The 23,046-nt window shown below is 45.4% G+C and overlaps 1 protein-coding gene and 1 long non-coding RNA gene across 2 annotated transcripts in view; one reads left to right on the top strand and one right to left on the bottom strand.

Annotated features, from left to right (window-relative positions):
• Positions 1–425: 425 nt before the first annotated feature.
• LOC139577279 (phospholipid-transporting ATPase ID-like) overlaps positions 426–23,046 on the top strand; it is a 62,056-nt gene continuing 39,435 nt past the window's right edge. Inside the window, exons 1-5 of the mRNA XM_071404283.1 lie at positions 426–1,123; positions 13,275–13,363; positions 13,861–13,919; positions 20,902–21,015; positions 21,784–21,882. Coding sequence (XP_071260384.1) covers positions 13,321–13,363; positions 13,861–13,919; positions 20,902–21,015; positions 21,784–21,882 — 315 coding nt within the window. The 5' untranslated portion in view covers positions 426–1,123; positions 13,275–13,320. The remainder of the gene's footprint in view (positions 1,124–13,274; positions 13,364–13,860; positions 13,920–20,901; positions 21,016–21,783; positions 21,883–23,046) is intronic.
• LOC139577278 (uncharacterized) lies at positions 16,061–20,802 on the bottom strand. The gene is made up of 3 exons (XR_011675245.1): positions 18,367–20,802; positions 17,373–17,498; positions 16,061–16,822 (listed from the first exon to the last, which is right to left on the bottom strand). It is a non-coding gene; the product is annotated as an uncharacterized lncRNA (long non-coding RNA).

The raw sequence follows: 23,046 nt of genomic DNA, 5'->3' as shown, positions 1-23,046 counted from the left end.
AGAGAAAGAGACGTGCAGTCCTCGAACAAACTGAAGGGCAAGAGTGAACGAGCGAAAGTTAAGAGAGAAGAAAATGGCACAGAGGGAAAGACTTAGTGAGGCATGTAATAAGAGGAGAAAATAAAGAGGTCAGGGGAGCGGAGAGAGAGTGTCTAGTCCGGCCCTGTGTTCCTGTTTATCTTCTGGGTGTAAGTGTCTGAGTCCCCTCTAGATTCCAAGCCCACCTACCTCTCACCAGACAGACGTGAGAGCAGAAGAGAGAGTGGCAACATGAGACTGAGAGGGGCAACGTGAGACAGAGAGGAGAGAAGTGAGAGGGGGAACGTGAGACTGAGAGGAGAGAAGTGAGAGGGGCAACGTGAGACTGAGAGGAGAGAAGTGAGAGGGGCAACATGAGACAGAGAGAAGTGGGAGGGGGAACGTGAGACAGAGAGGAGAGAAGTGAGAGGGGGAACGTGATACAGAGAGAAGTGGGAGGGGGAACGTGATACAGAGAGGAGAGAAGTGAGAGGGGGAACGTGATACAGAGAGAAGCAGAGAAGTGAGAGGGGGAACGTGAGACAGAGAGGAGAGAAGTGAGAGGGGCAACATGAGACAGAGAGAAGTGGGAGGGGGAACGTGAGACAGAGAGGAGAGAAGTGAGAGGGGGAACGTGAGACAGAGAGAAGCAGAGAAGTGAGAGGGGCAACGTGAGACAGAGAGAACCAGAGAAGTGAGAGGGGGAACGTGAGACAGAGAGAAGCAGAGAAGTGAGACGGGGAAGGTGAGGCAGAGAAGTGAGAGGGGGAAGGTGAGACAGAGAGGGAAGGTGAGACGGAGACAGACAAGAAAGGAGAAGATAAAACATAGAAAGAGGAAGGACTATTTGAGACAGTGAATGACTGGGGGAGGGGGGAGTTAGAGAGAGAGCGTAAGGAGGAGTGACAGAGAATGAGAGAGGGGTAGAATGACAAAAAGAGGAGAGGGGGGTTAGTGTGTGCAGGACAAATAGTGAAGGAGGAGGGGATAGCTTTGAGGAAATATTTGGCAGCTTGTTTCCTAGTCTGACTTTCCCAAGACTGCCAGGCCATTTGTCTCACTCACACTCCATCGGACAAACACACGGCTGGAGCTGGGACTAACGGTAAGAACAGCAGCGAGCCTCTTGACCTCAGGTGTAGGAGTCAGGGTGGGGGAGAGAGTCAGGCAGTGTTCCCTCTCTCCATCTTTCTTCCCTGGGTACTCCTGAAAGGACATACTACAGGAGAGAATGGTTTGAGAGCGAGAGAGAGAGACATAACATCACTTTAATATATTTTTTGCGACTTTTTCCCATATTTAAAACATCACTCAAGTGATTTGTAAACTTTAAATAACCAGATAAATATGATCTTTCTCTGAAGACGGTAGTGTCCTGTGACATTGTAGACATGAATGTTTATTACTGCTAGTTTCTGTACTTCAGCTCTGTCTCTATTTGTCTAGTAGGAGGGTTTGGCATGTTTCAGTCGAAAAATATGTCCTTGTTTGTCTGGAAAGGGTGTCAGACAAGAAAATACTCTTGATTTCCATGGAGTGATTTTGGGATTGATAATGATGATTATGAGGAAGAGGAGGGTCTATAACATAATTGATGTCATGTGCGTACTTAGTGTCCTCCAGTGTTTTGGATTGCTCTAGCCAGTCACTGTATGACAGACAGTGTCGTGGCTTGCTCTAGCCAATCACAGACAGTGTTGTGGCTTGCTCTAGCCAATCACAGACAGTGTTGTGGCTTGCTCTAGCCAGTCACAGACAGTGTTGTGGCTTGCTCTAGCCAGTCACAGACAGTGTTGCAGCTTGCTCTAGCCAGTCACAGACAGTGTTGCAGCTTGCTCTAGCCAGTCACAGACAGTGTTGCAGCTTGCTCTAGCCAGTCACAGACAGTGTTGCAGCTTGCTCTAGCCAGTCACAGACAGTGTTGCAGCTTGCTCTAGCCAGTCACAGACAGTGTTGCGGCTTGCTCTAGCCAGTCACAGACAGTGTTGCGGCTTGCTCTAGCCAGTCACAGACAGTGTTGTGGCTTGCTCTAGCCAGTCACAGACAGTGTTGTGGCTTGCTCTAGCCAGTCACAGACAGTGTTGCGGCTTGCTCTAGCCAGTCACAGACAGTGTTGCGGCTTGCTCTAGCCAGTCACAGACAGTGTTGCGGCTTGCTCTAGCCAGTCACAGACAGTGTTGCGGCTTGCTCTAGCCAGTCACAGACAGTGTTGCGGCTTGCTCTAGCCAGTCACAGACAGTGTTGCGGCTTGCTCTAGCCAGTCACAGACAGTGTTGCGGCTTGCTCTAGCCAGTCACAGACAGTGTTGCAGCTTGCTCTAGCCAGTCACAGACAGTGTTGCAGCTTGCTCTAGCCAGTCACAGACAGTGTTGCGGCTTGCTCTAGCCAGTCACAGACAGTGTTGCAGCTTGCGCTAGCCAGTCACAGACAGTGTTGCGGCTTGCTCTAGCCAGTCACAGACAGTGTTGCGGCTTGCTCTAGCCAGTGACAGACAGTGTTGTGGCTTGCTCTAGCCTGTGACAGACAGTGTATGACAGACAGTGTTTTGGTGTGTTGTGTGAGTGACCAAACACACACACCCAAATACCCAAACACACACACACACTATTGTTCAGTGTTTGTGCTGCCCCAATAGTGTGCTTTGTTGTCAGCCTCAGTATCCTGCAGGCCTTTGAACCTGTCAGCTGGTGACCTTCAAGTCCCCTGCAGCCAATCTAAAAACATCCGTTATGTGTTAATAACCAGTTTCACATTCATAATATGATCTGATGTATTGAAGGGGCCATATGATCTGATGTACTGAAGGGGCCATATGATCTGATGTACTGAAGGGGCCATATGATCTGATGTACTGAAGGGGTCATATGATCTGATATATTGAAGGGGCCATATGATCTGATGTATTGAAGGGGTCATATGATCTGATATATTGAAGGGGCCATATGATCTGATGTATTGAATGGGCCATATGATCTGATGTATTGAAGGGGCCATATGATCTGATATATTGAAGGGGCCATATGATCTGATGTATTGAAGGGGCCATATGATCTGATGTATTGAAGGGGCCATATGATCTGATGTATTGAAGGGGTCAAATTACCAGCCATGCAGTTGACACTTACTGTAGGGCAATCAAACCAACATTACAATATTTAAACTCTATTTGCACTCCTTTTGTGTGTGTGTGTGTGTGTGTGTGTGTGTGTGTGTGTGTGTGTGTGTGTGTGTGTGTGTGTGTGTGTGTGTGTGTGTGTGTGTGTGTGTGTGTGTGTGTGTGTGTGTGTGTGTGTGTGTTTGAAGTGATCAGTAATACGATTGTGCTGCTGTCAAAGGAACGAGACTGTTTTATAATGGAGGATAAACAGTACAATTAGTCTTAAAAGGTCAGTCTAAGTGTTGTGTTGTTATCAGGTAAACTGAGAGGGGCCACTCACATTCGGCTTTGTGGCCTGAGAGGTCAGGTGAATAATTCAGCAGTTGATTGTTCTGGGCTTTTGTGTTTTCTGTGCTCCGGTCAAAAGGAGTTATGTTGTCCAGCTCTTCTCCTTTCCCTCTCCATCTCCTCCCCTCCTCCCCTTCTCTCCTCTCCTCACCCTTTCCTCTCCTCTCCTCTCCTCTCCTCTCCTCTCCTCTCCTCTCCTCTCCTCTCCTCTCCTCCTCTCCTCTTCATTTCCTCTCCTCTCCTCCCCTCCTCCCCTTCTCTCCTCTCCTCTCCTCCTCCCTCTCCTCCTCTCCTCTTCATTTCCTCTCCTCTCCTCCCCTCCTCTCCTTCTCTCCTCTCCTCTACTCCTCTCCTCCCCTCCTCCCCTCCTCCCCTTCTCTCCTCTCCTCTCCTCCTCCCTCTCCTCTCATCTCCTCCCCTTCTCTCCACTCCTCTCCTCTCCTCTCATCTCCTCCCCTCCTCTCCTCCTCTCCTCTTAATTTCCTCTCCTCTCCTCCCCTGCTCCCCTTCTCTCCTCTCCTCACCCTTTCCTCTCCTCCCTCCTCCCCTCCCCTTCTCTCCTCTCATCTCCTCCCCTCCTCTCCTCCTCTCCTCTTAATTTCCTCTCCTCTCCTTCCCTCCTCCCCACTCTCTTTCCTCTCTTCTCCTCTTCTCCTCTCCTACTCCTCTCTTCTCCTCCCCTCTCCTCCCCCTATTTCAGATTCACAGCCCCACAACTGCCACCGCTCTCTCCCCTCCAACACCCCAACTTTATATTGACATCAGACAGTAGATGACATAGTCAGGTGATTTCAACACCTGCTTAACAGGTGTTACTCATTAATCTACACACAGTATCAAATCAAATCAAACCTTATTTGCCATATGAGCTGAATACAACAAGCGTAGACTTTACTGTGAAATGCTTACTTTTACAAGCCCTTAACCAACAGTGCAGTTCAAGAAGAAGAAAATATTTACCAAGTAGGCTAAAATAAAAGTAATAATAAAAAGTAACACAATAAGAATAACAATAACGAGGCTATATACAGGGGGCAGCGGTACCAAGTCAGTGTGCAGGTGTACAGGCTAGTTGAGGTAATCTGTACATGTAGGTTGTATATGCATAGGTAACAAGCAAACAGCAAGTAGCAGCAGTTGGGGGGGGGGGTTGATATAAATTGTCCAGTAGCGATTTTTATGATTTGTTCAGCAGTCTAATGGCTTGGGGGTAGAAGCTGTTGAGGAGCCTTTTGGTCCTAGACTTGGCGCTCCAGTACCGCTTGCCGTGCGGTACTGACTGCAGTCTCTGACAATTTTATGGGCTTTCCTCTGACACCGCCTATTATATAGGTCCTGGATGACAGGAAGCTTGGCCCAAGTGATGTACTGGGCCATTCTCACTACTCTCTGTAGTGCCTTACGGTCAGATGCCGAGCAGTTGCCATACCAGGCGGTGATGCAACCGGTCAGGATGCTCTCAATGGTGCAGCTGTAGATCCTTTTGAGGATCTGAGGACCCATATCTTTTCAGGTTACCTTCACTTCCTTGGGCACAGGGACTACGGTAGTCTGCTTGAAACATGTAGGTATTAAAGACTCGATCAGGGAGAGGTTGAAAATGTCAGTGAAGGCACTTGACAGTTGGTCAGCGCATGCTTTCAGTACACGTCCTGGTAATCCGTCTGGCCCAGCGGCTTTGTGAATGTTGATCTGTCTAAAGGTTTTCTTCACATCGGCTACCGATAGTGTTATTCCACAGTCATCCAGAACAGCTGGTGCTCTCGTGCATGCTTCAGCGTTGCTTGCCTCGAAGCGAGCATAAAAGGCATTTAGCTCATCTAGTAGGCTCGCGTCACTGGGCAGCTCATGTCTAGGTTTCCCTTTGTAGTCCGTAATAGTTGTCAAGCCCTGTCACATCCGACGAGCGTCAGAGCCAGTGTAGTAGGATTCAATCTTAATCCTGTATTGACACTTTGCTTGTTTGATTGTTTGTCTGAGGTCATAGCGGGATTTCTTAGAAGCGTCCGAATTAGTCTCCCGCTCCTTGAAAGCGGCAGCGCTAGCCTTTAGCTCGATGCGGATGTTGCCTGTAATCCATGGCTTCTGGTTGGGATATGTACGTACAGTCACTGTGGGGACGACGTCATCGATGCACTTATTGATGAAGCCAATGACTGAGGTGGTGTATTCCTCAATGCCATTGGATGAATCTCGGAACATATTCCAGTCTGTGCTAGCAAAACAGTCCTGTAGTGTAGCATCCGTGTCATCTGACTACTTCCGTATTGAGCGAGTCACTGGTACTTCCTGCTTTAGATTTAGCTTGTAAGCAGGAATCTGGAGGATAGAATTGTGGTGAGATTTGCCAAATGGAGGGTGGGGGAGAGCTTTGTATGCATCTCTCTGTGTGGAGTAAAGGTGGTCCAGGATTTCTTTCCCCCCTGGTTGCACATGTGACATATTGGTAAAAATTTGGTAAAACTGATTTAAGTTTGCCTGCGTTAATGTCCCCGGCCACTAGGAGCGCCGCTTCTGGGTGAGCATTTTCTTCTTTGCTTATGGCCTTATAGAGTTGGTTCAGAGCAGTCTTAGGGCCAGCTTCGCTTTGTGGTGGTAAATAGACGGCTATGAATAATACAGATGAGAACTCTCTCGGTAGATAGTGTGGTCGACAGCTTATCATAAGGTACTCTACCTCAGGCGAGCAATACCTCAAGACTTCTTTAATATTAGACATCGTGCACCAGCTGTTATTGACAAAAAGACACACACCCCCACCCCTCGTCTTACCAGAGGTAGCGTGTCTGTTCTGCCGGTGCATGGAAAATCCCGCCAGCTCTATCCCGCCAGCTCTTGTCCGTTTCTTCGTTAAGCCACGTCTCGGTGAAACATAAGATGTTATAGTTTTTAATGCCCTCCCATGGCTCATCACCACAATCTCTGTATCTCCCCTAACCCCTGATTTCTGATCAGCCTTCTTTTGCCCAGGTCCAACCTAGATTATCATAACATTAAAGAGGAAATCCACTTAAAAACAATATTTTGGTATTTATTTCATTAGTCCACTGTTGATACAGTCCCAAAATGTTTTGCATTGTCAGTAGTCAAGTTTTAAAGATGTTGGACTCTCAAGAAGCAAAGTGTAACCAGCCACATCATCAAAATGCATCTTGATGATGTGGTTGGTGACACTTTGCTGATTATTTTCAGGGATACACAACATCCTGAAATATATGTAGATACATTTTTAGAGCAAATCCTATGTTTCCCTTGACGTAGTGATGCAGCATGTAAAAAATGCCTCAACATATCCCGCTCTCCCCTATGGTCACTGCTCACCAGTTACTTATGCTAAATGAACCTGTATCTTTTATGTTGCAACAGAAAAGGTTTGTATGTTTGCCTATAGTCCATGAACTGTACTAAAGCATTGTCAGAAAGTTTTGCCATGCCTTACTTCACTGTAGTATTGTCATAGTGTGTGGTTGGAGAATTCCTTGGTCAGTACTCCCAGCTCAGTCCGGGGCAGTACAGCAGTGTTTTCCTTTTAGATGTTCAGTGGTAGCTGTTCTGTTCTGGTTCGGTCCGGTCTGCCATTAAGACTTCCTGCTATTGTGGTGCGTTATCAGCAGTTAGTCAAGGCTTTCTGTCGCTACAGGTTTTAGCTACTGTATGTGTTACCATACTTGGTCATAAAAGTGCCTTAGAGAGAGTCAAATGAAATCCAAATCAAATGTTATTGGTCACATACACGTGTTTAACGGATGTTACTGCTGGTGTAGCGATATGCTTGTGTTTCTAGCTCCAACAGTGCAGTAGTATCTAACAAGTAAAATCTAACAAGAAGGAATGGAATTAAGAATATATAAATATTTGGAAGAGCAATGTCAGAGAGGCATAGACTAAGATACTGTAGAATAGGACAGAATACAGTATATATGCAAAATATGTAAACATTATTATTAAAGTGACTAGTGTTCCAATTATTAAAGTGGCTAGTGATTTCAAGTCTATGTATAGGGCAGCAGCCTCTAATGTGATTAAAACCTGTTTTCAGTCTCTCGGTCCCAGCTTTGATGCACCTGTACTGACCTCGCCTTCTGGATGATAGCCGGTTGAACAGGTAGTGGCTCGAGTGGTTGTTGTCCTTGATGATCTTTTTGGCCTTCCTGTGACATCGGGTACTGTAGGTGTCCTGGAGGGCAGGTAGTTTGCCCCCGGTGATGCGTTGGGCAGACCGCACCACCCTCTCTAGTGCCCTGCGGTTGTGGGCGGTATAGTTGCCGTACCAGGCAGTGATACAGCCCAACAGGATGCTCTCAATTGTGCATCTGTAAAGGTTTGTGATGGTTTTAGGTGCCAAGCCAAATTTCTTCAGCCTCCTGAGGTTGACGAGGCGCTGTTGCGCCTTCTTCACCACACTGTCTGTGTGGGTGGACCATTTCAGTTAGTCAGTAATGTGTATGCCAAGGAACTTGAAGCTTTCCACCTTCTCCACTGCAGTCCCGTCGATGTGGATAGGGGGGTGCTCTCTCTGCAGTTTCCTGAAGTAAGCGATCAGCTCCTTTGTTTTGTTGATGTTGAGTGAGAGGTTATTCTCCTGGCACCACACTCCCAGGGCCCTCACCTCCTCCCTGTAGGCTGTCTCGTCATTGTTGGTAATCAGGCCTACTATTGTTGTGTCATCTGCAAACTTGATGATTGAGTTGGAGGCGTGAACACAGTGTCTAATTTTATGTGTTAGTTAGTGGGTAACTGGGTTAGTAATGTAGATATTGTGTGTGTGTATGTGTAACAGATATATAACAGTAATGACAACATCTTATGCAGCCATTGTGAGTTTTGTCTGACCTTACAGACATGTGAAGAGGTCACATCCTGGATTACTGGACACCTTGGTCTCCTGTAAGGCACACACACACTCAATGTGAGGCCCTTTACGTAGCAGCGAGACATTGGGAAGACCACCCCCACAAATTACCAGCAATCTCCCCTCCACTTCCTCCACTCCCCTTCCAACAGCTCTCAGTCAAATTGTATTTTCGATCAAGAAAATACCAGTTTGAGATGAATTGGCATGCTCTTGCTTTTTTAATGCACTGCCTTGCATCTTGCTTAGTACATAAGAGTGACGCTAATTATAACCAGGTAGCTGATAACAGCAGAAATCTCTTATTCCTATGTACTTCCTGTTGACAAACATAAGATCAACTGAACATGACGTCTCAGAGTGACAGGACCAGTAGCTGGGCTACAGATCTCATAGGACTCATAGATACTATGAGACTCATAGATCTCATAGGACTCATAGATACTATGAGACTCATAGATCTCATAGGACTCATAGATACTATGAGACTCATAGATCTCATAGGACTCATAGATACTATGAGACTCATAGATCTCATAGGACTCATAGATACTATGAGACTCATAGATCTCATAGTATCCAGAGTGACTTACGGTTTGTGCATTCATCTTTTCATTCTACCTTTATTTCAAACAAGGAACACAGACGGAGGTCTCTTTTACAGCTGGGCCCTGCGTATACATGTTTACACATACAGTTTAGGTACAATGATTAAGAAATGACACAAGACTAAACAAAACGATCACAGATAACACAAAAAAATACAACGGCAGATTGTTACATTTACACACAGGTTATTCTCCTAACAGCACAAGAACCTGCATTACCCAAAACAGTTACAAGCAATACAAAAAATTAAAATCCTCCAATAAATGTTTAAAATGAGCAACAGGGGGACAAGAGTCTCAAGTTTAAGTTTAGTCTGCAGGCTATTCCGTAAGCAAGGAGCGTAACATGAAAAGGCAGCCATACACAACTCTGTGGAGGTTGCAGGGGCCTCAAAGTGTAATCAATGCTTGAGACCTGGTTTCATGAATTATAATTATAGTGTTGATAAGTGATGATAAATAAGAAGGTAGTTTATTCAGAAGTGCTTTATAGACAAACACGAGAGCATGTTGTTCTCGTCTCACGGACAGCGAAGTCCAACCCACATTTTGATATTAAAGGTGAGATAACCACATCTCAGTTATATACTGAACAAAAATATGCACGCGACATGTAAAGTGTTGGTCACATGTTTCATGAGCTTTTCCATACGCACAATTAGTGTATTTCTCTCAAATGTTGTGCACAAATTTGTTTACATTGTCAAGATAATCCAGTTACCTGACAGGTGGGGCATATCAATAAACTGATTAAACAGCATGATCATTACACAGGTGGACTTTGTGCTGGGGACAATAAAAGGCCACTCTAAAATGTGTAATTTTATCACACAGCACAATGCCACAGATGTCTCAAGTTTTGAGGGACTCCAGGAATGGCCACCAGAGTTGTTGCCAGAGAGTTTAATGTTAATTTCTCTACCATAAGACACCTCCAACTTAGTTTTAGAGAATTTGGCAGTACGTTCAACTGACCTCACAACCGCAGACCACGTGTAACCACGCCAGCCCAGGAGCTCCACATCCGGCTTCTTCACCTGCGGGATCGTCTGAGACCAGCCACCCGGACAGCTGATGAAACTGAGGAATAATTGTGTCTGTAACACAGTAAAATAACAATAACAAGGCTATATACAGGGGGTACTGGTACCGAGTCAATGTGCAGGGGTACAGGTTAGTCTAGGTAATTGAGGTAATTTGTACATGTAGGTAGAGGTAAAGTAACTATGCATAGATTATAAACAGCGAGTTGCAGCAGGGTAAAAAAGGGGGTCAATACAAATAGCCATTTGAATAACTTAGCAGTATTATGGCTTGGTGGTAGAAGCTGTTAAGGAGCCTTTTGGACCTAGACTTGCCGCTCCAGTACTGCTTGCCGTGCGGTAGCAGAGAGAACAGTCTATGACTCGGGTGGTTGCAGTCTTTGACAATTTTTTGGGCCTTCCTCTGACACCGCCTGGTATAGAGGTCCTGGATGGCAGGAAGCTTGGCTCCAGTTATGTACTGGGCCGCACGCATTACCATCTGTAGCGCCTTGCAGTCGGATGCCGAGCAGTTGCCATACCAAGTGGTGATGCAACCAGTCAGGATGCTCTCGATGGTGCAGCTGTAGAACGTGTTGTAACACTTCAGCAATAGAGCCCTTAGTAAAGCTGTCCTTGAAAGAAAAAAGATGCATACAAAAGATTCCTTCTTGGTCAGGTTTCTTTGTTTTCCTGTGGTGGAGGTGGGCTGAGGTGGGCTAACCAAATACACAGACATGCTCTACTTCCAAATCTCTCTCTCTGTCACACACACACACATAGGCTACCATCTTTCTCATTCCTCAGCAGCCTTGCCTCTCTGTGCTCTTGTTGTGAGTATGTGTGGAAGCTGCCAAGGCTGGAAGCTTTAATAAAGTTAACATTTCATAAACTAACATTTTGACCTTTAGAATTAAAGCATGATCAGACCTTATGAAGGATGTGATTATATGATCACTCTGGAGGAATATCTGACATTATCCTGCTGACATTATCCTGCTGACATTATCCTGACGACATTATCCTGCTGACATTATCCCAATGGTATTGTCCTGGTGACATTATCCTGGTGACATTATCCTGATGGCATCATTCTGCTGACATTATTCTGCTGACATTATCCTAATTGCATTATCCTGCTGACATTATCCCGACGGCATTATCCTGCTGACATTATCCCGATGGTATTGTCCTGATGCCATTATCATGGTGACATTATTCCGACGACATTATCCTGACGACATTATCATGCTGACATTATCCTGACATTATCCTGATGACATTATTCTGCTGACATTATTCTGCTGACATTATTCTGCTGACATTATCCTAATTGCATTATCATGCTGACATTATCCTGCTGACATTACCCTGATGACATTATTCTGACGACATTATCCTGCTGACATTATCCTGACGGCATTATCCTGGCGACATTATCCTGAAGACATTATCATGATGACATTATCCTGTTGACATTATTCTGACGACATTATCCTGCTGACATTATCCTACTGACATTATCCTGATGACATTATCCTGATGACATTATCCTGTTTAAATAAGGGGACTATTTGACTTTGGTGTATTTGGAGGGCTTTACACAATGAATAGATGAGGGATGAAAGGTAGGCTTGAAGTTGACACTGAAAGGAGCGTGTGCGTGTGTGTGTGTGTGTGTGTGTGGTGTGTGTGCGTGCATGTGTATTTTAGCAGACTTGGGCCTCTGTGTGACTCTGTTTTAAAACACACATTCTTAAATACACACGTGTGTGCTATAAATATATCCAGAACTGAGTTCACCATGACAACCAGTCCTGAGAGGTGGTTGCCACGGGGGACCAGTATGAAAAAAGTGTAAAATTAAATTAAATGAAAATGTATGCACTCACTAATCTAAGTTGCTCTGGATAAGAGAGTCTACTAAATGACTAACATGTAAATGTTAACCGGCTACACACACTGGCTGCCAGAGTGTTGTTTCATTCCTGATTCTGGCTGCCAGAGTGTTGTTTAATTCCTGATTCTGGCTGCCAGAGTGTTTCATTCCTGATTCTGGCTGCCAGAGTGTTGTTTCATTCCTGATTCTGGCTGCCAGAGTGTTTCATTCCTGATTCTGGCTGCCAGAGTGTTTCATTCCTGATTCTGGCTGCCAGAGTGTTTCATTCCTGATTCTGGCTGCCAGAGTGTTTCATTCCTGATTCTGGCTGCCAGAGTGTTTCATTCCTGATTCTGGCTGCCAGAGTGTTTCATTCCTGATACTGGCTGCCAGAGTGTTGTTTCATTCCTTATTCTGGCTGCCAGAGTATTTCATTCCTGATTCTGGCTGCCAGAGTGTTTCATTCCTGATACTGGCTGCCAGAGTGTTTCATTCCTGATACTGGCTGCCAGAGTGTTTCATTCCTGATTCTGGCTGCCAGAGTGTTTCATTCCTGATTCTGGCTGCCAGAGTGTTTCATTCCTGATTCTGGCTGCCAGAGTGTTTCATTCCTGATTCTGGCTGGCAGAGTGTTGTTTCATCCCTGATTCTGGCTGGCAGAGTGTTTCATTCCTGATACTGGCTGGCAGAGTGTTTCATTCCTGATTCTGGCTGCCAGAGTGTTGTCATCCCTGATACTGGCTGGCAGAGTGTTTCATTCCTGATTCTGGCTGGCAGATTTTTTGGCAGAATGTTTGAAGTCTGTAAGGCACAACTGCCCAAATCATCCCGAAAATATTCTAAAAAAATGTGACCTTCCCTGTAAAAAACCTTGAAGCAAAAAAGTGAGGCATGTAGTAGCTGATGTGATTTGACACACACATTATTTTGAAGGGGCACCTCCCATTGACTCACCACCACCTCTCCCTCCCTGTATGAAGGGAAGAGGTCAAAGATTGAGGAGGCTGATGAAACTGCCAGGCCATACACAGACAGATGGAAAGGATATGTTGATTATATTGAGAGAGAGAGAGAGAGAGAAGGGAATATAATGAGAGAGAGAGAGAGAATGCAGAGCAGAATTAGGCAGATACAAGCTAATTATCAACATCCAGAAAATAGTTGTTAAATTCTACAACCACCTAAGAGGAAGCGATTCCCAAACCTTCCATTACAAAGCCATTAACTACAAGTAAAATCTCTCCCAAATGTTCCGAAGCTGGGCTTGTAATTGTCACTGGACACCTCATAGGGTACTTTAACTCCAAAACACTCGCCCATGAGAAGCAGAAGTATCTCATTTAGGATGTTTCACCCTGGGATGATAGTCTGTTACTTGTACTCAGGGGTTGTTAAATTAAGTGAATGGGTATTTTAGTCCACAACTAACCCTGTTCTCTCCCATCCCCAGATAAATACCATGCGTAGGTGAAGAGTGTGAAGAAGAGGCAGAAAACATGTCGTTCTTCGGTCCAGACTATGCCAAGAAGAAAGAGAGTGGTAAGGAGCTGCTGGGAGTCTCCGGACTTGACTGCTCTCATGACATTTCATATTTAGAAATTAGCCGTTGGTTTAGAAATACACTGTATATACAAAAGTATGTGGACACCCCTTCAAATGACTAGATTTGGCTATTCAGCCACACCCGTTGCTGTCCTGTTCTCATTCTCAATTCAATTCAAGGGGCTTTATAGGCATGGGAAACATGTTTACATTACCACAGAAAGTGACATGGATAAACAAGAGTGAAATAAACAACAAAAAGTGTAAATATTACACTCCCACAACAGTAAATATTACACTCACACAAGTTCCAAAAGAATAAAGACATTTCAAATGTCATATTCTCTCTCTCTCTCTCTCTCTCTCTCTCTCTCTCTCTCTCTCTCTCTCTCTCTCTCTCTCTCTCTCTCTCTCTCTCTCTCTCTCTCTCTCTCTCTCTCTCTCTCTCTCTCTCTCTCTCTCTCTCTCTCTCTCTCTCTCTCTCTCTCTCTCAGAGTTGGAGAGGAAACTGAGGGCAAACGACAGAGAGTATAACCTCTCCTTCAAGTATGCAGTGAGTTTAGTTGAATGTGTGTGTACGTGCAAGCCTATGCATTGTTATCCTCAGCGGTAAATCCTCTGGCGTGTGTGTGTGTGTGTGTGTGTGTGTGTGTGTGTGTGTGTGTGTGTGTGTGTGTGTGTGTGTGTGTGTGTGTGTGTGTGTGTGTGTGTGTGTGTGTGTGTGTGTGTGTGTGTGTGTGTGTGTGTGTGTGTGTGTGTGTGTGTTACTTTGTGCATGCATGCTCTTGTGTATTGAGTTAGTCCCTGGGACCAGACTATACATGTCACTGTCTGGTTATTGTCATGCTGCTGGCAGGCTGCCAGGGGTCTGAGTCTGGTCTGTTCTGCTCTGCTCTGGTCTGGTCTGCTCTGGTCTGCTCTGCTCTGGTAGCCTACCAAACTTGCTAACTGGCTTGTACTCAGCACTCTATTGTCACTCTAATCACTCTGACATCAATGCAAATGTAATCGAAAATCTAATCAAACACTTCATTAGAGCCCATGAGGTCATGTTGTGCAACATTTCTATAGGATATGCAATTGCGTGAGAAAACAGATTGATGGCCTCTATTAAAAAGAGGAGGATCCCATCAGCTTTCTATAGGCTAGGCATACTATATTTATTTGTTAACTTTCCTAATATTAAGCACATTGCTTGTCTTTATAACAGGAGTATAGCCTACCTGGCTGGCATGAACATGAACCAGGTGTAAAGCATCCTCCAGTTGCTATTTAACTGCATAGATGACATGTATTTTTTCCCACCTGCCCGTTTCGAGAAAGGGTGCATGATAATTTTTGCGACTTTTTCAAATCATAGTCCCATTCCTCATGTAGCCTAGCCCATAAGGCCTATATGTTTTATAAGGTTTGTATCACAACTAAAGTGGCCAAATAACTTCTTAAAATGATCCACTTTACAATGGGTGTAGAGCCTAACTGGCATACATAAGCAGCGTGTGAGTTTCAAGTTTGGGAAAGATAATTTTCACCATAAAAATGCACCTTGATAATAAAAGCATTACATGCATAATCACATTGGCTGTCACTTTTACTAATTGTGTTTTCCCGCTAATGGAACATTTGTGCTTATAGTTTGCATTAAGCATTGCTGGCTTATAATGTGAAGAAATAGCCTAACAGTTTATCAACATTTTAAGCTAAACGTTCTGATCTGCTAAACATTCTGACATTTTTTTTGATGCTAGTGGTTGGATTAATTTGGGATCTATCGCATTCCACAACTGTCCCAGAGTAGAGCTGTGTTCGAATACAGTACTCATACTAACCGCACTAACTGTACTATTTGTGAAGTAAATTGAGTATGTTTTATGCTTATTGGTCATAGTATGGATATAGTTAGTATGCAAAAAGTTCCCGGATGTCGTACTACATTTGCCAAAATACGCAGTATACAAGCAGTATACGCTATTTCCGTGCTTTTACGGCCCATAATGCAGTTTTTCAGAAAATGGGCGTGGCTTCACAACGTTTTCAGATTCAGAAAATGAGAAAATGGCGGGGGAAAAAATGGTGGAAAATATGCAAAGAAGTCCGATGAGAGCAGATACAAATTAATTGACTTAACTAATTAAAAATGTTGAGCAATGTAATAAAGTAATGACTTTTCAAATATGTTACGTTACACGTTATGTTGGCTGACAATTTGTTAGCTACACTATCCTTACAAACCGCATAGCATATCATTACAGCTCTATGTACCGGTATGTTAGCTAGCTACCTAACATTAGTTGTCTACTAATACATCAAACTTGCCAGTATATTAACTACGTATATGTTATCTAACTAACTACCCAACGTTAGTTGTGAATGAGAGACTGATGAAGTGTGTGCAGCCTGTGCAAAAAAACAAATCTCATGCATTTCATGTGACTTTTTTCCTACCATCATTAGAGACGCATCATGCAGCCATAGAAACATATAGCCCAACGTTTGTAGAACAACTAAAGTTACATAAATATCTCAAAATTAAGCATATAGGAGTACTTGTTTCTTTGTTAACTGCTCAACATATAATAGCCACATGTGCGCACTCCCTCAAATCGTTTGGAGAAAATATCCTTTCTATTTTATTCAGCTTTGTTCAATTATCTTCTTCATACTATAAAATACAAAAAATGTATGCCACGAAATTCTAAGCAAATCTTGTCTTCCAAATTAACTAGTGTAGCCCACAGCCATATGGCATAGACAGATCAGGACAACTCAGAGTATGCTGTTCTGTTCTTCTGAAATAGACTACATTTTCTTCATATCATGTTTCTTTAGACGTGGCTAAAATAAATAATGGATTTATTGTGAAGGTGTAGGCTATATTACATAGATTTATTTGTAATGATGGGGTGATGATGGGGTCGATACACAAGAACAATACCAACTGGTGAGTGAACATGGGAGAGCGACATATAAAGGGGAGGAAATGATGAAGGTAATGGAGTCCAGGTGTGAATCATAATGATTAACATGTGCGCGTAATGATGAGTGCCAGGTGTGCGTAATGATGAATCCAGGACCGGTGGTTAGTACTCTGGCAACGTCGTACGCCGGAGGGGAGGAACAGGAGCAGACGTGACAGTACCCCCCTCTGACGTGCGACTCCAGCCACAGGACAATGCAGACCAGGGGGACGATCCCGAAGACGAGGAGCGGGTCGGTCTGGGCAGCGAAGGTGGAAATCACGAATGATGTTGGGGTCCAGAATGTCCTCCACCGGGACCCAACACCACTCCTCTGGGCCATACCCCTCCCAGTCCACCAGATACTGGAGCTGACCCCCACAATGTCGGGAGTCCAGTAGGGATCTGACAGCGTATGCCGGGCTCCACTCGATGTCCAGGGGGAGGTGGAGGTGTGTCGTGGGGGACAGCATCAGCTAGGGGACCAGGAACCACCGGCCTGAGAAGGGAGACATGAAAAGAGGGTGAGATATGGTAGTGACTGGGTAATTGTAACCTGTATGTCACCTATTGACCCTCCGGAGAACCTTGAATGACCCCACAAACCAGGGGCTCAGTTTCTTGCAGGGCAGGCGGAGTGGGAGGTTCCTGGTAGAGAGCCAGACGTGATCCCCAGGATGGAACACAGGGGTCTCACTGTGGTGACGGTCTGCCTGCTCCTTCTGACGATGAATTGCGTGCTGGAGTCTCACATGCACATTGTTCCACACCTCCTCCGTGCGCCAGAATCCCTTATCTACCGCAGGAGCCACAGTCTGGCCCTGGGTCCATGGGGCCGGGGCCAGCTGGAAACCCAAAACACACTGGAAGGGGGTCAACCCAGTGGAGGAGTGACGTAGAGAGTTCTGGGCGTACTCTGCCCAAGGAAGGAAATGTGCCCACTCACCCTGCTGGTCCTGACAGTGACTCCTCAGGAACCTCCCCAGCTCCTGATTCATCCTCTCCACCTGCCCGTTAGACTGAGGTCGTTACCCGAATGTGAGACTAACCGTGACTCCGAGCCTCTCCAAGAAGGTCCTCCATACTCGGGATGTGAACTGGGAGCTATGGTCCGAGACGATATCCTCCAGAAGGCCATAATGCCGGAATACCTGCTGGAAGAGTTCCTCAGCAACCTGGAGAGCAGTCGGAAGGAAGAAGGATTAATCAACATGACTTGGAGAATCTATCCACTACCACCAGAATGGTGGTGAAACCATCAGAAGGGGGAAGATCAGTAACAAAGTCAATGGATAGATGGGACCAAGGTCGCTGAGACACGGGAAGCGGCAGGAGCTTCCCTGCTGGAGCATTCCGGGGGACTTGGTTTGAGAGCACACGAAACAGGAGTTGGCATACCGCGTAACGTCCTGCACCAAGGTGGGACACCAGTATTTCTCAGTGATGGAATGGATGGTGTGAGAAATACATTGTCGTGTCTTTGCTATCATTAAATTGAAGACTTATAGTTTTTATCAAAGATTCCTGTAATTAGGGATTACGCGATCACTTGAGTAATAACGTAACTAATTAACTATGAATTCGAGGGCACCAGGGAAAATAGTCAGATTACAAAGTTATAATTTCCCAATATAACCTTTCAGATATTTTCATATCTGATCAATAGTCTTCTGATTAATGATTTATTTATTTTTACCTCACGTTAGTCTCATTCCAAACGTCGTAAATTGTTGATTATCTGCACGAACCCAGTCTTCACTATGAGTCATCCATACATCAATTGTCTTAAATCATTTATTTATTACTAACTAATTAATTCACATAAATGCATAAACAAACAAACAACCTTTAAAGGGTTACATGAAATGGGAGAAATATGCCCTAGTGGCTGAACCGGCATGGCGGCTCGTTAGACAAAAGGGAGAATTGCGTTCGACTAAGAATTCACTACAGAGTCCATAATTATGACAATTGACATGCTAATCCTTACACATGAACACTCACTCATTCAGGAACAATTGCAATCAATATATATATATTTACGCTCGGTGTGTGTCGTCTTGATCGTTGGAGTGAAGTTAGTTTCTGTTGGAGTTCCTTCTGTCTCGGTTATTGTGGATAGTTCAGAGTGACATTCGTTATAGAATGGATGTTTCGGCGGTTGTCTTTCTTCGTGTTCAATGATACCGAATTCCTAGCTGCAGACTAGTAGTCAATATCAACACTTGTTATTATTCGTCTAAGAGTTTAACCACGTGGTATGGTTAAAGATTCAGCAATGTTACCTTAACCTTCGTTCTCCCCATGGAGAGAAAACATGGTCTAATGGTAATTTCTCAGAGTTGGCTTTTATTCAGATAGCAGGAAGGGGTTGTCCTTGGATGTCTGACCCAACTGGCTCAGGGGCGGGTCCTCGGGTTTAGTTCAAATCAAAAAGGGATTTGTATTTTTCTTAATTAAACAGTCCAAAATCATATTACACAATTATACAAACAGTATCATACTCACTCATTCATTTTATACAACAAACAGATGTAAACCTCAAATCTGAGGTTATTAAATAAACAGCGGTATGGTAATGTAGTCCCACAGTCTCTCATGAGTTTCCCACGTGGTGGCCAATGGGCATGTTAATAGCTGGACTCTCCATCTATCTTTTATACTTTGGCAGGAACATGAAATATGTTCGTACCTCAAGTTCTGTGAGGTGGGAGAAAATTCCTTTGTCCTGAAAGTTTACCCTCTGTCTAATACTGTTGGGCCATGAGGAGATTCTCAGGGATTTACGACCTCTCTGTGACCACAGCATGGGTTGAAGGGGCAGGGAAAGGCAGGGAGAGGGGGAGGGGGTTTGCAATACCCAAGCAGGCGACGTCATGACAACATTGATGTCCAGCGACGACAGCTGTGTGTGCCCAGGTCAGCAGCTGAACTCTTATCCCTGTGGGAACATAGATGTGCGCGGGAGGACAAATCCGGGGTGCGGGCTCCCTCTCTAGAGCCTGTTGGATGTCCACATCTACGTCCCAAACCACTAGACCCATGACTCGGGAAGATGGGATAATGGGTGCCCTATGGACAGGAGCCTCGCCTGAATCATAGATACAGGGCATCGGCCTTAATGTTCTTAGAACCTGGGCAATAGGTCAGCGTGAAGTCGAACCTGGTGAAGAAGAGGGCCCACCTGGCTTGGCATGGCATGGATTCAGTCTCCTCGCTGTCCGTATGTACTCAAGTTTCCGATGGTCGGTGAGGATGACGAATGGTTCATTGGCACCCTCCAGCCAGTGTCTCTACTCCTCTAATACCGCCAAGAGGTTCTGATCGCCGACGTCGTAATTCCTCTCTGCGGGGGACAGTTTCTTGGCGAAGAAAGCACAAGGATACAATTTTAGTGCGTCCCCCTGTCTTGGTGACAAAACTGCCCCCACACCCACCTCCGATTTCATCTCAATCATGAAAGGTAGGGTGGGATCTGGGTGTTTTAGCAAAGGGGCAGAGGTGAAACACCCCTTGAAGAGACAAAAGGCCTCGTCGGCTGTTGGAGACCAAACCAACCTACCCTTGAGGAGCGAGGTGAGAGGGGCATCGACGAAGCTGAAGTTCCTGATGAAGCAGCTGTAAAAGTTGGCAAACCCCAAAAAACGTTGTAACCCCTTGATGGTGGTTGGGGTCTGATCCATAAAGTTCCCTGCGGCGCTGGAAAACCACTAAAGCTGTAGACAGAGGGTATGAGGGACAGTTAGCCAGAGTGATGGGTACTAAAAAGAGTCTAACAGGAAGAGCAGTAGATGGAATACTCACTCCTGGTCCGGGGGATGTAACATCACGTGACCGTCCCTCTGCTCTAGTGGATCCCAGATTCTGAAGTAACTGACACCGCTGGCGCTTGTGCCCTCCCTGGCCACAGTACAAACAGAGGTCCAGTTGTATCCGTCTGCGTCGTTCCGTCGCGGGAAGGCGTGTGACCCCTACCTCCATGGGTTCAGGCTCTGATCCCGAACACTCGCCGAAGGAGGGAGAGAAGCGATGGAGATGCCGACGCTCCCAGAGGAGGTTATCCAGACAGATGGCCATCGCAATGAGTGCGTCCAGGGTGAGGTTGTCATCTCGGCAGGCCAGTTCCGACTGGACCTCCTCGCTCAGACCTCTTCTAAATAACGTGCTGAGCGCCGGCTCATTCCATCCACTGGAAGCTGCTACTGTCCGGAAGGTAAGTGCATATTCAGCAGCTGTCTAATCCCCCTGCTGGAGCTGAAGCAGACTCTCACCTCACTCTCTGCCCGCCGCGGGATGATCAAAAATATATTTCAACAGAGCCATGAACCCCTCATAAGACTCCAGCTCCTCCTCTCCCAGATGGCCGTAGCCCATTCCAATGCCTGCCCAGTCAGCAGAGAAATAACCATGGCAACCTTAGACCCTTCGGTGGTGGGAGCTCCCGTCTGATGTGAGAAATAGAGGGAGCCACGGCATGGATGGTGTCACTTTCAACTTCATAGGCATAATATGATCTCTTCTCCCTCCTTCCCCCTCCCTCCCTCCCTCCCTCCCTCCCTCCCTCCCTCCCTCCTCCAGACTAATGCCATTAAGACATCTAAGTACAACACGTTCAACTTCCTGCCACTCAACCTCTTCGAACAGTTCCAGAGGATCGCCAATGCTTACTTCCTCATTCTGCTGTTACTCCAAGTGAGTGGAACACACACACACACACACACACACACACACACACACACACACACACACACACACACACACACACACACACACACACACACACACACACACACACACACACACACACACACACACACACACACACACACACACACACACACACACACACACACACACACTTTTAGCTAGCATATAAATACTTATCAGGCCCATGTTAGTGCTGAGCAGATGTCTATGATTGATGTGATTCTCAGAGTAAAGCTATAATCAGTAAGAAAACAAGATATGACTGAGTAAAGTGCATTAAGATTAAGGAAGTGACATACTCAGAACAGGAAGTTGACTCAGTATTTTAGCAAAGTCTCATTGTCATATAGAGGGTTACACACAACACAACACATACCTGACCTAGAGAGAACTCATCACAGCTTACAGTATGTAGAAACAACTATGGAGACTAGTAGAGAGCAGAGCCATATACTGTACGTGGAGGTAGATCTCTGTCTTATGGATCTAGTAGAGAGCTTCCTGTCATCTATTCTGTCCTGTTCTGAACGTCTATGTGTTAGGCTTGTGTCGTTCCCGTGTGTGTTTTTATCTGCATACTAACTGTATATGTTGAGCTCATTTCAGCACCATTTACAACCAATACCAATCTCCCCTCCCTGTCTTTTTTTTGGGGGAGGTCGGGGGGCGGGGGTTATAATGAATGTGAGATTATGTGTAGATTTATAAATGTTACCTAAGCATTTGCTGAATGTTGTGGATGTGTTGCGGTAGGTGATTCCTGCAATCTCCTCTCTGTCCTGGTTCACAACCGTGGTCCCTCTGGTCCTGGTGCTGTCTGTGACGGCTGCTAAAGACGCTACAGATGACATAGTGAGTATGAAGAGAACTCTGCCTTTGGGCCTTACCCACCCTCCTTACCTCTATATTTGGGCCTTACCCACCCTCCTTACCTCTATATTTGGGCCTTACCCACCCTCCTTACCTCTATATTTGGGCCTTTCCCACCCTCCTTACCTCTATGTTTGGGCCTTACCCACCCTCCTTACCTCTATATTTGGGCCTTTCCCACCCTCCTTACCTCTATGTTTGGGCCTTACCCACCCTCCTTACATCTGTATTTGGGCCTTTCCCCCCCTCCTTACCTCTATATTTGGGCCTTTCCCACCCTCCTTACGTCTATATTTGGGCCTTACCCACCCTCCTTACCTCTATGTTTGGGCCTTACCCATCCTCCTTACCTCTATATTTGGGCCTTACCCACCCTCCTTACCTTTCACATCTTACTGCTGCTCACCCATTCCAAGAGGAGATTTCATTAGCTTTTCCTTTTCGTCTACAGTTCATTTGGAAAGTATAAAAAACCCTTGACTTTTTTACACATTTTGTTACTTTACAGCCTTATTCTAAAATTGATTCAATTGTTTGTTTCCCCTCATCAATCTACATACAATACCCCATAATGACAAAGCAAAAACAGGTAAAAAAAAAAATGTATATCACATTTACATAAATATTCAGACCCTTTACTCAGTACTTTGTTGAAGCACCCTCCTTACCTCTGTATTTAAGCCTTTCCCACCCTCCTTACCTCTATATTTGGGCCTTTCCCACCCTCCTTACCTCTATATTTGGGCCTTACCCACCCTCCTTACCTCTATATTTGGGCCTTTCCCACCCTCCTTACCTCTATGTTTGGGCCTTACCCACCCTCCTTACCTCTATATTTGGGCCTTTCCCACCCTCCTTACCTCTATGTTTGGGCCTTACCCACCCTCCTTACATCTGTATTTGGGCCTTTCCCCCCCTCCTTACCTCTATATTTGGGCCTTTCCCACCCTCCTTACGTCTATATTTGGGCCTTACCCACCCTCCTTACCTCTATGTTTGGGCCTTACCCATCCTCCTTACCTCTATATTTGGGCCTTACCCACCCTCCTTACCTTTCACATCTTACTGCTGCTCACCCATTCCAAGAGGAGATTTCATTAGCTTTTCCTTTTCGTCTACAGTTCATTTGGAAAGTATAAAAAACCC

Source organism: Salvelinus alpinus, chromosome 5 (assembly GCF_045679555.1).
Source record: "Salvelinus alpinus chromosome 5, SLU_Salpinus.1, whole genome shotgun sequence".
In the NCBI taxonomy this organism is placed as follows: Eukaryota; Metazoa; Chordata; class Actinopteri; order Salmoniformes; family Salmonidae; genus Salvelinus; species Salvelinus alpinus.
This window is presented reverse-complemented; position numbering and strand designations above follow the sequence as displayed.